The sequence below is a fragment of the Camellia sinensis genome, chromosome 13 (genome assembly GCF_055761805.1).
Source record: "Camellia sinensis isolate YWXY chromosome 13, ASM5576180v1, whole genome shotgun sequence".
NCBI lineage: Eukaryota > Viridiplantae > Streptophyta > Magnoliopsida > Ericales > Theaceae > Camellia > Camellia sinensis.
This window is the reverse complement of record NC_138973.1, coordinates 26,622,738-26,638,543: the sequence shown is the minus strand read 5'-3', so window position 1 is coordinate 26,638,543 and position 15,806 is coordinate 26,622,738. Positions and strand designations below refer to the sequence as shown.

Here is a 15,806-nt window from a genome sequence, read left to right as displayed (position 1 = left end):
AAAGAGGAAGGGTAAGTAGACCTCTTAATAATAGCTAATTACCTTTTTACAAAGAGTTAAGTTTTTAATCAAATTATTCATATATGAAGGTTTTTTTCATTAACAATTTTAAAAGGAATTTCAGCATTATTTAAAAAATCCCAAGAAATGTGTCTCTTTAATTGTAAGAAACTGTAGAGAGGTGTGACTATAATACTTTCAAACAAAAAATTGATCTTCCCTTTTATTTATTTTTTAAAAAAGGGGTATATGGATTACTTTCTATTTGAAACGGATATGCTTCAATTGATTGGTTTCATTTTTTCACAAAATGAATAATAGTTCAATTTATATAGTATTACTTGATTATTAAACAAACAAAAAAAAATTCCAATCAAACAAACTTTCTCCCTTGAATTGTGTATTATTGACTACTTAAACCGTTTGATGTTGACAAGATTATAAGCACATGCTCGAAGTTTGGTTTAGATGTTAAATATACAGTTGACTAATGCTAGTAATAAAGAGTTTCAATTAGTGCTACAATTAAAATGATGTTACATCTTTTAATTTTGTCCTTTCAATTCCATTTTTAATGACGTGGCCCACCTCATGTATTACATCAGAATAGGCCACATTATTAAAAGTGAAATTTAGAGAGATAAAATTAAAAAAATGTAACACCACTCAATCTAATTAAAGCAGCCCTAAACTTGACAGCTTAAATGGTTACATTTGTCATATTATAATCACAAGGGCCCCATGTGGCTGTTGTATTATTATTATTATTAGATTCCATTTTTTTTTATCTTAGATTCCAATTGGTTGTTGTGTTTGATACTTATGCAACTGTTCATATTTAATTCTTAGATGCTTTGGTCAACATGAATTTGCTCCCAATCTGTTGTGTTGTGTTTGAATCCCAATTCTTAATTCTTGGATGCTTTGGTCAACATGAATTTGCTCCCAATCTCTTGTGTTGTGTTTGAATCCCCGATTCTTAGATTCTGAGAGAAATTTAAAGAGAACAATTAACAATTTTTGTTTAAAAAAAAATATTCTTTTATTTTATTTTTTATAAATTTAAAATTCAAATACAATATTATTAAAGCAAGAAAGAAAGCTATTATAACCATCCTAGTTTAACCAATAAGGCTAGTACATCGATCAGAACCCTTATATTTTATTTGTTTGGAGTTTCTCTTTTTCAATTTTTTTTTTAATATTATGTATTGTGCTTAATTTTTATTATGATTATAGTCCATTAAATTTCGTTGTAATGTCATATATCAATAAATAAAAATAGAGAGAGAGAGGGGGGGTGTATACTACCTTTGTTGGTTTATTTATTTATTAGGTTTCTTGTGTTCGGAAAGATCCGATCCAGCGTAATATGGGGTCCAGGGAGGACCAAAGAAGCAGAAATTTGTAATTAATAAAGTTTGGTACACCAACCACAATTCTTAAAAATAAGAATTACCAAAACTCTTGTTGGCATATGCTATAGTACATATCATTACAACATATATATATATACATATATATATATATATATATAGATCCGTAAAAAAAGATGATTTGTGGTGTTATTACCGCATATGTGGGTTTTAGTTTCGGAATAATCAATTGCCGGTCAGATTTAATTCAATATATAGGAAGAGATCTATTATTGAGACATCAATAGAACTCAGCCACATATCGAATAATTAATTGTCAGTCAGATTTAATCCAATCTATAAGAAGGGACTCACTACTGAAACACCAATAGAATGCAGTTATTAACTCAACTCATAAAAAGGGACCCATCACCGAGACATAGAACTCAACTACCCATCACAAAAGAACCTAAAACCCATAAAAAGAGACTCACTATTGAGACACCAATAGAACTCAACTACACGTTAGATTTAATCCAACCCAAAAGAAGGAATCTACCACCAAGATACTAATAGAATTCGGCTACACGCCACAAAACATTTAGGATTAATCGAAATACAGTATGAGATTTAAAAAAAAAAATCCACTGAAAAATCTTACAGAATTCAAACCTGAATCACTTCTCCACTAAGCCATCTAGTGATATCATTACAACATATATGGCTCCGTTTGGGAAGAAAAAAATCAGGCTTTTTTGGCTAAAATAGCCACAAAAAATAAAATAGGCTATTTTAGCCACAAAAAACAAAAACATCAAATTCAACTCATAATCATTACAATCCTCTCTCACAAAAAAAGCTAAAAAAGTCAAAAAATCAAAAAATTCTTCCCAAACCAAGCTAAAATAACTAAAAAATTAAAAAATCAATCCACTTTCCAAACGGAGACATATTCACTTACCATAAATTATACAATCTGTGATTAAAAACACCACTATGACATGATGGTCAAAATTTTCAATCTCAAGATATATAAAATTATTTCTTGAGACAACGACTAGGCACACACCGTTGTAACACGATGCCATCACAAATTTCAATCATATACATGATGCAATATTGTTATTCTATTTGTGTTATCAAAATAAGTTAGCCTCCGTTTGGCAAGGGCTTTTTCAGGTTTTTTTGGCTATTTTAGCCACAAAAAACAAAATAGGCTATTTTAGTCATAACAAACAAAACATCACATCCAACCCATAATCATTACATTCTTCTCTCACAAAAAAAGTCAAAAAAGCCAAAAAGCCAAAAAGTCTTTCCCAAACCAAGCTTTTTAGCCCAGGCTAAAATAGCCAAAAAAGCCAAAAAACCAAAAAGCCAACCCACTTCCCAAACGGAGGCTTAATATATTTATCTTGGACTTCGTAAATTAACCATTGAGGAATTAGATCTGAAGGATTCGGTTTGCCAAGATATTCATTAGAAGGTTAAAAATATATGACTAGAAAAATCTCAATCATCAGTATAAAAATGAAAAAAATTTAACTATTCCCTTTTTTATTTTATTATATATTATTGTTTAACTTCTCTCTTTAATAACGATCCCAACAATGATTCATCCCACTAAAAACATCATCACTAATAGCACTAATGCATTAAAAAAGTAAAAAAAAAAAAAAAAACACACAACTCCAAGACCAAAACATCACATCATTAATAGCGGGACCCACTGCCACCTAATTAGTGGAAACACCACTAATTAGTGCTCCCAAGTATTTTTTTTTTTTTTTTTTTTGACAAATTAAAGAGAGATTTTATTCACCAAAAATGTTTTAGAGCTCTAACATGCCTCTAAACAAGTGGTTCACACTTATGATGGTTGTGTGTGTCTTTATTTTGTTTTTTTATTTTGACTACCACATAATTAGAGTTCCATAATTATTAGCACTCACTATCATTATTGATACGACATGTTACAAAATGTGACTATGCAGATTCCACTTTCTAGTTATAGCAAATATTTTTTTTGCCTAATTAGAATTAGAAAAATATTTGAGGGTCATAATTTTTGTGACTCAAATGGCTCGAAATTGTTAAAACGACATCGTTTTAACAATTTTAAAATTATTTTATACTCAAAACGATATTATTTTGACAATTTCAAATCATTTAAATCACAAAAATTATGACCCTTTATGTTAGAATTATAGCAAAGAATTTGGAACAGTCAAAGAGTGGACCGTCCTTTTGTAATATAAACTCATGATCCTACGGTAATAAAAAAATTCTTTTTTTCTAAAATAATAGACAGAGAGAGTACAATGATTCGGCCCAAGTTTGGGAAGATTAAAAAAGTGCATTTTTTGTCTTTTTAGACTAAAAAATTGAGGTTGAAAATATGGATGTTTGGGTTAACTTTTTGACTTTTTATTAAAAATTGTGTAATAAAAAATTGTAAAAATTGATTTGTAGGGAAAAATTTGAATTGGGAGTTGTGCAGCCGTAATTGTTGACTTTTGGTGAATAGTGTTAACTTTTTAACTTTTTGAATAACTTTTTGACTTTTTAACTTTTTTTAAAGTCCCCAAACTTGGCCTCAATGTAGCAAAGATCCGAGAATCCTCCGATTTCTGATCAATGGGCCCCACTAGTTTCACATGCTAAATGAAAATACATCATCCATCCAATTTAGGAGTATTTTTTTTGAACACCGTTTAGGAGTATTTTGGAAAGTGTCTTTTTGACCTTTTTTTTTTTTCTTTTTTTTCTTTTTTTTCTTTTGATTTATTTTTGTTTTTATTGAATTTTTTAAAAACATTTTAATTTTTTAGATTCAATTTGACAAAGATGAACCAAAAAATTATAATTTTAAAAAAAAAAATCTTAAAAAATTCAAAAAAGATAAAAATATATATATATATATTTTTTTTTTTTTTTGCTTTTTTTCGTCTTTAGTAATTTTTTAATGATTTTTTTTAAAAAAAATACTTTTTAGATTCGTATCGGCAAGATGGATATAAAAAAAAATTTGATATAATTTTGAAAAAAATTACTAAAGACAAACAAATTTGAAAAAGTAGTTTTTTTTTAGTCAAAATAGGCTTTAGTCTCATCTGAATTGTTCAAATTTGTGGTTGCTTGACAAGTCATTTGGAATATCATTAGCTTAGATGTCAGTTGACATATCAGTTGACAAAGGTGATAGCCTTAATTGACAAGGGTGATGCTAATCATCCGGACGCGTCATTCGAACGAAATCGAACTCCCTCTATTTCTTTGAACCAAGTATTTTTCATGAAAAAAATTATTCATCATAAACTTTTATTTTAAAAATCATTTTAAATATGAAATATATACATCTAAAATTAATGGATTACGAATTACACTCAAAATAAAAATAGTATGTAAATATACTTGGAACAATTGCAATTTTTTTTAAGTTTTAACTTTATAATAAAATAAATTCTGAATTTTTAATTTTATCAATTTAAACATTAATCTTTGGGTAAATTACAAATACATCCCCTGAGGTTTACTTAAAGTACAAATTGCCTCATGTAGTTTAGAAAATTACAAATACATCATTGTTAGTATTTTTTTATTTAACAGAATTAACTAAAAAAATAAAATTCATAACTGTTCTCCTATACAATAATAAAATTACCTAAATTATTAATTGAAACATATTTATCATATCATTAAAAACTATTAATTGGCTTGATGATTTATTAATAAAATGGGTGATTTGGTATGAAATTAGAAACCTCAGGCGATGGAATGTAATTTTCAAAACTGCAGAGGGCGATTTGTATTTTAATCAAATCTCAGTGATGTATTTGTAATTTACCTTTAATTTTTTGATTTGTTTTCAATATAAAGCATTCGTTTATTTTTGTTAAGTAAAATCGATAAAAAAATATTATTTTTAGTCGTTAAATTCAATAAAATATTTAACATATGTATTTTTTTTTATCTCTTCTATTTAATGAGAATAAAAAAATAATTTAAATTAAAAATAAATTAAAATTTATTTTGTTACCATACTCAAATCTATTTTTTATTTTTTATAATTTCTTCAAAAACTTATTTACAGTCTATTCAAAAAATCACATAACTTTTTCACTTATAAAAAGTAAAAAAAAAAATTCACTCAACTATCTACGCATATCAAAATTTTAAAATTGTATAAATTAAAAAAAAAATAAAAAATGGGCAAGTAGTCATTAAAAATAAATTCACAATCAACTGTTACTCAAGTGTTAATCATTTTTTCTACAACAAAAATCACAATCAAAATCAGATCCAAGTGAGTCTCATTCATTCCTTCAAACCCTAACCCTAGATTTCTCACACACATCTACATTGTACGCTCATCTCTAATTATATGCATTGTGTAACTGTATATATATTTTTTTATTTATTTCTATATACAACAATCTACAGATAAAGTTTTTCTTTTTTTTTTGAACCTTGAAGTTTGTGAGGTGAGAGCTAGCGATAACCCAAATGTGTAAGAGAATCTGCCAACAATGAAGAATCTCTCGACAACAATTCCAAAATCTTCCAATTTTTTGGATCTTATTTGGAATTAAATTTTGAAATTGAATCGAAACCCAGTTTGATCCATTGAAATTCAATCCAATCTTGATTCAATGCCTTCCATACATTTATTTTCCTTTTCAATTTCATAGATTATTTCAGAGATTTGCTGCGTATACATACAAAAATGTCGTTTTTTACTCACTATAACGATTGGCTTGCAGGTCTCCAAGAGAAAGACCATGATATCCACGTAAGCTCATCCTGTCTCTTTTCACATTGGTGCGCAGTCTAGCTTAACCTACGCACTCTTCACCCTCCAACCCACCCCCACCAGATCTTGAAATTGATTGATTCATAATAGTTTATTTATATATATATATACATACATGTATGAAGAAAGTATATTATTATTATCACCAACCCACCACAGCCACTAGCTAAAGCAATAAGAAAAGTATAGACTTTTCAAATCTTGGGTCATTGTTTGGGTGGTTGGTTCATTGGGGGAATTGGGTTGGGGTGGTGGTTTTTTGAGTTCAACATTTGGGTTGAATTCAAAAACTTGTGATTTGTTTCTTTTGAAATTTTTTTGATTCATGGATCGTGCTCGGCGGCTCGCAAACCGGGCAATTCTCAGACGCCTGGTTTCTGAGTCTAAGCAGTACCGCCCAAATGAATCTCTGACGAGCTCTTCATCATCGCCGGTAATGTATTCGCCTTCGAGGTATGTTTCTTCATTGTCTGCCTATGTGTTTCATGGAAAAAGTAGTAGATCAGATTTGTTACTAGGGAGGAATGTGTCATACAATGTTGGGTCTCAGTTTCGATCAATATCGGTTGAAGCTTTGAAACCAAGTGATACTTTTCCCCGCCGCCATAACTCTGCAACCCCTGAAGAACAAACCAAAATGGCTGAGGTTTGTGGATTCAATAGTCTTGATTCGCTTATAGATGCGACGGTGCCTAAGTCGATTCGTTTAGATAAAATGAAGTTTTCTAAGTTTGATGAAGGTTTAACTGAGAGCCAAATGATTGAGCACATGAAAAATTTAGCTTCTAAGAATAAGGTTTACAAGTCTTTCATTGGGATGGGTTACTATAACACCTTTGTTCCACCTGTGATTTTGAGGAACATTATGGAAAATCCTGGTTGGTATACCCAGTACACTCCGTACCAGGCTGAGATTGCGCAGGGTCGTCTTGAGTCCCTGCTCAATTATCAGACCATGATTTCGGATCTTACTGGTCTCCCCATGTCAAATGCTTCCTTACTTGATGAAGGAACTGCTGCAGCTGAGGCAATGGCTATGTGTAATAATATTCTAAAGGGAAAGAAGAAAACTTTCATTATTGCCAGTAACTGTCACCCGCAGACAATTGATGTGTGTAAGACTAGAGCCGATGGTTTTGATCTTAAAGTAGTTGTTGCTGATCTCAAAGACCTTGATTACACATCAGGCGATGTTTGTGGGGTACTGGTACAGTATCCGGGAACAGAGGGTGAAGTTTTGGACTATGGGGAGTTCGTAAAGAATGCACATGCAAAAGGGGTTAAGGTTGTCATGGCAACTGATTTGTTGGCGTTGACAATGTTAAAGCCTCCTGGTGAATTTGGTGTAGATATTGTTGTTGGCTCGGCTCAAAGGTTTGGGGTTCCTTTGGGGTATGGTGGTCCTCATGCAGCCTTCCTTGCCACTTCCCAAGAGTACAAAAGGATGATGCCAGGAAGAATTATCGGTGTGAGTGTTGATTCTTCAGGAAAACCTGCTCTGCGCATGGCAATGCAGACGAGGGAACAACATATCCGGAGGGACAAGGCTACCAGCAACATCTGCACTGCTCAGGTAGGATATCGTTACCCATCTTTTCTATGTTATGTTTTTATTTATAAGTTCTGTAAATTGGCCCGTTCAAATTTGAACCTGGTTGAATTTATCTGGATGCTGCTTGTATGTAGAAAAAAGGGTCTGAGGATCTCCCTCTATTGAAAAGGAAAAAGTAGAGTAAAATATACATTCTGGGTGCACATCTCACTTTGGAACATCCACTCCTTTTAGGGTATTGTTTGCTTGGATTTGATTGAATGATTTTTGCCTTGTTATGTAGGCACTCCTTGCAAACATGGCTGCAATGTATGCTGTTTACCATGGTCCAGAGGGCCTTAAAACCATTGCCCAAAGGGTACATGGTCTTGCAGGGACATTTGCTGCTGGGCTGAAGAAACTCGGGGCAGTAGAGGTTCAGGGCCTTCCCTTCTTTGACACTGTGAAGGTTAAATGTGTTGACTCTAAGGCAATTGCAGATGATGCTTGCAAGAACCAGATGAATTTGCGGATAGTGGACCAGAATACTGTAAGTATGATTTAAAAGTGGTTAGTTTGATTGTAATTGAAGATGCTATGAGATTATTGAAGTGTCATTATCTTTCAGGTCACTGTTGCTTTTGACGAAACAACCACCTTAGAGGATGTGGACAAGCTATTTAAAATTTTTGCCTGTGGCAAGCCTGTAAGTATTGTTTATTTTGTCTCCAAACTGAATACTGGTAATAATTTAATTTTTTACCGCATCACTAAAAAACCTGTGTGTTAATTATCAGGTGACATTTACTGCTGCGTCTCTTGCACCAGAGGTTCGGAACATGATCCCTTCGGGCCTTGTAAGGCAGAGCCCGTATCTGACTCACCCAATCTTCAACTCGTATGACCATCTTTCTACTGAATTTGCCATCATCTTATAGTTTAAAACCAATCTGACTTTCATTTTTTTTTTTTCAGATACCATACGGAGCATGAGCTGCTTAGATACCTTCATAAACTACAATCAAAAGATCTTTCACTATGTCATAGCATGATTCCCCTGGGTTCGTGTACAATGAAGTTGAATGCAACAACAGAGATGATGCCTGTGACATGGCCTGGCTTTAGTGATATGCACCCTTTTGCGCCTAGTGAGCAGGCTGAAGGGTATCAGGTAATGGAAATGCTTTTTCTTTTTCTTTTCCTTCTTTTCTACTTTGAATTTCCAACTGTAATTTTCATGTATAAATAAGCAAAAACCAGCATTACAATACATAACTATGGCATTCTGTTTATCAGGAGATGTTCAAAGATTTAGGTGAACTATTGTGTACTATCACTGGATTTGACTCATTCTCTTTGCAACCCAATGCTGGTGCTGCTGGGGAGTACGCTGGTCTCATGGTCATCCGCGCATATCATAAGGTATGATGACATAAATTGCATCGATAGACTTCTTTTTATTTCCTGGGAACAATGGATTCGAGTCATAACAGAATGCTTGTGATATTTATTTGCGACGGTCACCTCTAGGCAGACCTCCAAAAGAACACCTTGCGATTTGATGTTTTGATGCTAGAATTTTATGATACCAAGTGCTCATGCACTCATCACAATTTCATTCTCACCTGAACTTGACCTGGGTACTTTATATGCTTCTGGAAACAAATAAGATGCCCGGTCAATCATACATGTTAATAAAAAAGAGGCTATTTTTCAGGGCATTAAGGAAATTTCAACATCTTCCGAGGCTGTATGCTATATCAATGATTTTTTAAGTAGAAGTTGCTTGGATGATGTAATAAGCTTCTTGTTGAAATGACTCTGCTAATCACCAGTTAATTGACACTGTAGGCAAGAGGAGACCATCACCGCAATGTTTGCATTATACCTGTCTCTGCACATGGGACAAATCCTGCTAGTGCTGCTATGTGCGGAATGAAAATTGTTGCTGTAGGAACTGATGCCAAGGGAAACATCAACATTGAAGAGTTAAGGAAGGCAGCTGAAGCAAATAGGGCAAATCTATCTGCCCTTATGGTATTGCAGTTCACATTGGGGAACAGTAATTTTATTTTATCACTTTTATCTATTGATTATTTTTTATAATTTTAAACTTCAGGTTACATATCCTTCAACACATGGTGTTTACGAAGAAGGCATTGATGAGATATGCAAGATAATACATGACAACGGAGGTCAAGTTTACATGGATGGTGCCAATATGAATGCACAGGTTTGTCTATCCTTCTTGTCTTCCTACAGACTTTGTCTCTTTTGATATGTCCATTATAGTTCTCAACAATCTAATTGGTAAAATTATGTGATTGTTTGTGGCAGGTTCGTTTACTCTTTTGTCATTTTCAATTCTTGCTATTTTTCCAGAGTGGGTTGGCATAGGTGGTTAGAATAGTAAACATGTAAAACTAAAGTGTGCTATGAGCACAGTATGACCTCAACTGAAAAATACTAGCAGTCCTAATAACCATGAGCACCTCTGCCAATTTTATTAGATTAGTAGAACTGTCAAGTCGGAATTTTTCAAATTGGTGGATTTTTTTTTTATTTTTTATTTTTAAATGGATTGGTTCAAAATTTTCTTCCAGATACCTTAAGAGATATCCAAAAGTTTCAGAAACATTTTTTAAGAGAACGCATCATGTTCACAAAAGTCTATCTTTGGAAGATAAAATTTCAGACGTCCCATCTGTTTTCAGTATTGGACTTACTTCCCTGCTAATGGGTTTTCTTTAGCCCTAGCAGTTAATAGGACTGGCTGTGGAAAAATAAAACTCTACATCATGACATAGGAGGAGTTAGTAGAATGACATTATTGTTCGTGTAATTGCTTGTGGCGCTTGACTTATACATCCTCTTGTTTCTTCTCTCTGTTTTAGGTGCCTATGTTGAGGATGCAATGTCTGCTTATTTATTTTTTTATTTTTTATTTTTTTATCTCTCCAATTTTTTAGTATTAATCAAGAGACACTTTATATTTTGATCCTGGCTGTGAATCTAGATTTCTTTTCCCTTTTTCATTCTTTTGGAAAATATGTTTAGAATTTTATGTCCATACTTGAAGAGAAATGATTTGCTTGGCAAATGAGACTTCATTTCAGTTTTTCATCTTTTCCGTTTTTAACAATTAATGGTTGTTTTCTTCTACTGGTGCTGGTGACATACTCATTTCATTCCTTTTCCATTTGTACAATGCATGGTTGTTTTACTTTCATGAGTAGAGCAGGCTGCACACAGTTTTTAATAATTCTATGTACTTACAGGTTGGTTTGACCAGCCCGGGTTTTATTGGTGCTGATGTTTGTCATCTCAATCTCCACAAAACATTCTGTATTCCACATGGTGGAGGCGGTCCTGGCATGGGTCCTATTGGTGTGAAGAAACATTTGGCACCTTTTCTGCCATCACATCCTGTGGTATGTGCTTATTCAATGCCAATTATTTTTAAAAATTATCCCTTTCTAACAGCTTAAGTTTTTCGATTAGTTTTGAACCTCACTGCCTACTCGATTATTATAGTATTTTGCCTTCTTATGGAGGAGAACTGGCCACACCTGAGAGGGGGCATGTGTTGAGGAAATAAACAATAAATTTACCCCTCTTTAGCAGATTAAAATTTTAGATGAGATGGTGGTTAACAATTTATCAATATCAAAACTTTGATTTTGCCACCGCCAGTTGAGGAATTGTGATACAGGCATATGTCATTGCCACTTTTTTTTATTATTATTTACTTTTCCTCCTAGATAGATGAGATGGTGGTTAACAATTTGTCAATATCAAACTTCTGCAACTGCCAGTTGAGGAATTGTGATACGGGCATATGTCATTGCCACATTTTTTTCCTATTTACTTTTCCTCCTAGGAAGAAGAAAAAGCCACTGCAGAATCATTCTAATGGAGAATTTTCCTTCTATTTGACCAGAGACTTACAAGATCGGTTGTCTGCTTTTAAGTTTGTCTTACAACTTGTACTGTATAAACGCTTAAAAGGTAGAGTTAAATGGAAATCATACCATTAGCACCATTGCTAATTTCTTCTGTTGGTGGTGATTGTTAAGCAACTAAAGTCAGTTCAATGAGTTTTTGAAGATTTGATTGGGTTTTGTAGGTGCTCATGCAATACATTCTGTTGCATTCTGAATCTTATTCATATTCAACTACTGCATATCTTTGTTGTCCATTTAATGATTCATTTGTTATCATAAACTGAAGGTATCTACAGGAGGTATACCATCCCCCGACAAGATGCAGCCACTTGGCACCATATCTGCTGCGCCTTGGGGCTCTGCACTTATTTTGCCAATATCTTACACCTACATTGCCATGATGGGGTCCAAGGGGCTCACAGAGGCATCAAAGATAGCTATCTTGAATGCAAACTACATGGCAAAACGATTGGAGGTCCCCCTCTTCTTCCTTGATTGTCTATTGCATTTTAGGCTTTTGAACACAGCAGCCATGAAAATTTATGAGAGTAAATTCATAGATTATTTTGTTTAATTGCCTACAAGAATTAATTTATTTAGCTTTGGGTTAGCAGAACCATTACCCAGTTCTTTTCCGTGGTGTCAATGGAACAGTCGCCCATGAATTCATCGTTGATTTGAGGGGCTTCAAGGTAGCTTTTACTATCATTCACCTTAAATACCCTTATTTTTGGTTCATTGGAATGATCATTCATCTTTGTGTCCATTCTCATGTTTGGTTCACTAAAAAAGTTTAGAAAAGTGCATGCAAATGGAATCATCGTTCATCATTGCAAGGGAATGGTCATTCCATAAGGATTTCATTCCAATCCCCTTTTATTCCAGTGAATCAAACACTACCTTATTTTTTATTCATGTGATTGATTCCAAGCCACTGTCCTCGTAGAATACTGCCGGAATAGAGGCTGAAGATGTTGCTAAACGTCTTATGGACTATGGATTTCATGGACCAACAATGTCATGGCCCGTTCCAGGCACACTGATGATTGAACCTACTGAAAGTGAGAGCAAGGTAAGCTCTAGAAAGGAGAAATTTCTCTTGCCCTGTCCTTTTTCGAGTTTCTCGAGTCCTGAAAGCGCTTTGTTTTGTCATACAGGCAGAGATGGACAGGTTTTGTGATTCTCTAATTTCCATCAGAGAAGAAATTGCACATATTGAGAAAGGAAAAGCTGATATTAACAACAATGTCCTCAAGGTAAATGGGGTTGTTTCTATGACTTTTTGATAACTATGAAATTTGACAATTGTGTTCTCTCAAAATTTTTTATGTCTTATGTTATGCATCTCTATGCTTGCAACTATGTTTTGAATTCACATAAATAAAAAAATAAAAATCAGAAAATTAACTAAAACGTGTAAGTGCAGGGAGCTCCTCATCCACCATCACTGCTGATGGCAGATACATGGTCAAAACCATACTCTCGGGAATATGCTGCCTTCCCTGCTTCTTGGCTCCGCTCAGCCAAGTTCTGGCCTACCACAGGTGTGTATCTCTCCAGATCTGGTCACCCATTTTCTTCCGAAAGTAACCTACTGTCAGGTTCTCTTTTAATATTTTTGTCTTATCATCTCTTGCTTTGCATCTTCTGCATGCCTGTATGAAGATGTAAAATGAGGAATTCCTCTGTACATATTTTAAGACTGTTTGGATTTAGGATTTGAATATAGACTTGTGGTGGAAAAAAATAAAGTAGGGAAATATGAATGAAATATAAGCTAAATTTGTTTTCCATTTTCTCACTTTTTTCTTTTTCTTTTCAAATCCCTACCCAAATCTATAATCCAAACACAGTTTCAAGAGAAAAAAAGAAACAGTTGAATCCAGTAATTCAAACAGCATTTGTGAAGATTGTAAAATCACAAACTATTTGTGAACAACAAATTCTCATTTTATTCTAATATGTGTTACTTTACCCACTCGAGTTAATTCATTTTCTGACATTGTTCTAAAATAGTTGCACTCAATTTATTTCTTGATTGTTGTGTTTTGAATGCTGCCTCATGTGTTTGTATCTGAACTTTGTGATGATGTGGCTGTGACAATCAGGACGTGTCGACAATGTGTATGGCGATCGCAACCTCATCTGCACCCTTCTCCCCGCATCCCAGGTTGCTGAAGAACAAGCCGCTGCTACTGCTTAAGCTTCGCTGTCACAACATGCAGAACATGAGGTTCCTTTATGGTCACGAAAAACTTTTTATTTTTCAGCCTCTTGTATATATATAAAAAAAAAAAAAAAAAAAAAAAAAAAAAAAAAAAAACGTCCATATTGATATGCTTCTTTATGATAGCTGACTTTCATCGTACGAAATTTTGATGATCAGCTGTTTCAATAACAATTGTTGCTAATTGCATCTCAAATGTTGTAATTATCAATGATTTTTCCTCTTTAGCTGTATTTGATTTTTACTAGCCGTCATAATCCTTGTCAAAGGAAGATGTTACATTCAGTTATTTTTCTAATCAAAATTCAAGTTATATGAAGGAAAAGAGTGCTCTATTGGATCTTTGGAAATTTCTGTGATTTAGGTTTTTTAACTTTTTACATATGCTGCGCCTGCCCGGGGCCCTAGGGAGCTGAGATAGGGTCGGATCTCAAACCTAGTCCGGGCTCAGACGGGTTTTTGTTGAGCCCTTGAGGCATGCTATATCTTTTTGAATTTTAAATTTTTTAAAATTTTAAAATTTGAATGAGATCGAGTTAGCTAAGGCTCTACCACAAAAACAGGTGACACGATAAGATTGGGCCGGGCTTCAAACCCTTCAGCCCAAGGCCTACCGGAGATGGCTGGCCCAATCCGAAATAAGAGTTGGTATGACAAATGGTTGGCCAATTTTGATTGAGTCCATGGATGTAAATTTTTAATGTTAATTGAGATTTTCAGACCGTATATAATGTATGTGATAGACATTGACCTAGTAATTTTATATTTACATTTTTCAGTTTATATTTATAATAATTTTTACAAATATAAGTAAAACTTATTTTATATTTATTTTATTTCTAAAGAATGTAAATAATTTACAGTATTACATCATATGTGTAGTAGACAATCAGATTTGAGTTGGCAATCAAACATTTTGAGTCATTGCCAGCCCAGAGTTTAATTGTGTCGTATGCATTCAAAATTTTGACCATCGAGTTGTGTTATTTAAAGGTTTTTTTTTTTTTTTTTAAATTTAATTTTTGGCAAATAGTAAGAGAAGCTTTAGCAATCAATGAAAATCAATCGTTACTAGATTACCCTATTGCAATTATATTAGAACGGTAATGTGTGTAATAATGAAAATTTTGAAATTTAAAATGGGATTTATTACAATAATATGATAAATGATATATTTATTAGTTAAAAATATTTGTAAAATTTATTTGTTTGTATATCATTACTAAAAAAAATTAACAGTTAATTGAGGATATGAAATGAAGTCATGCTTTGAGTCTAAAGCTACATGTGTGAATTAGTATATCAATTAGTGTATTAACGGATGATGTGATATAATTTTAGAGATTTTGAGTCTTTATAATTTGTATATAATAGGTGAAGTTCACAGTTTTGAAGTGATAATAGCATAACATATGTTGATATATTAATTAGTATACCAATTAGTGTGCGTAGTATTATGGCATACTTAAAAGACGTTGAGATTTTGTTATTAAAATTCATTTATGTCACTGAAATTTGTTTCATATACTTTAAAATTCCCAGCACTTAATACATAAGGCGCTGTTTGGGAAGTGCCTAAAGAGGCCATTATAGCCTAAAAAAATTTTTTAGCCAAAAAGCCACTTTTGCAAGCTTTTTCAAAAAAAAAAAAAAAAAAAAAAAGGACTGCACAGTTGGCAGTGGGCAGCCTAAAATGTTCCATCAATGAACATTTTACGATTTTACCCCTTCATAGTAATTTAAAAAAATATTTTTTTAGGGACAAATTTGTCATTTTAATTTCAAACATCATTTCAACACATTTTTTAATACAACAACTCAAATAAAATCAATCTCATCTTGCCAAACACAAAAACTAAAATAGCCTACTAAAATAGCCAAAAAGCCAAATAGCCTACTAAAATAGCCACTTCTCAAACGAGGCCTTAGTTTTAGA

General features: G+C 33.0%; 1 protein-coding gene across 1 annotated transcript; it reads left to right on the top strand.

The window, feature by feature from the left end:
- Window positions 1-5,558: 5,558 nt before the first annotated feature.
- Window positions 5,559-14,195, top strand: LOC114319217 (glycine dehydrogenase (decarboxylating), mitochondrial). Its single transcript, XM_028266225.2, has 16 exons — window positions 5,559-5,661; window positions 6,119-7,741; window positions 8,004-8,249; window positions 8,328-8,405; window positions 8,497-8,597; window positions 8,675-8,870; window positions 8,996-9,121; window positions 9,551-9,736; window positions 9,819-9,932; window positions 10,978-11,130; window positions 11,930-12,118; window positions 12,258-12,335; window positions 12,590-12,715; window positions 12,801-12,899; window positions 13,070-13,187; window positions 13,752-14,195. The coding sequence occupies exons 2-16, from the start codon at window positions 6,494-6,496 to the stop codon at window positions 13,844-13,846; spliced, it is 3,153 nt and encodes a 1,050-aa protein (XP_028122026.2). The 5' UTR covers window positions 5,559-5,661; window positions 6,119-6,493; the 3' UTR covers window positions 13,847-14,195.
- The last annotated feature ends 1,611 nt before the right edge of the window (window positions 14,196-15,806 follow it).

Excerpts from the sequence above, each read along its gene's own strand:
- LOC114319217 (XM_028266225.2), top strand. The coding sequence starts at position 6,494 with ATGGATCGTGCTCGGCGGCTCGCAAACCGGGCAATTCTCAGACGCCTG. Across the intron at positions 7,742-8,003 it reads GCAACATCTGCACTGCTCAG|GCACTCCTTGCAAACATGGC; the intron begins GTAGGATATCGT and ends CTTGTTATGTAG. Across the intron at positions 8,871-8,995 it reads AGCAGGCTGAAGGGTATCAG|GAGATGTTCAAAGATTTAGG; the intron begins GTAATGGAAATG and ends TCTGTTTATCAG.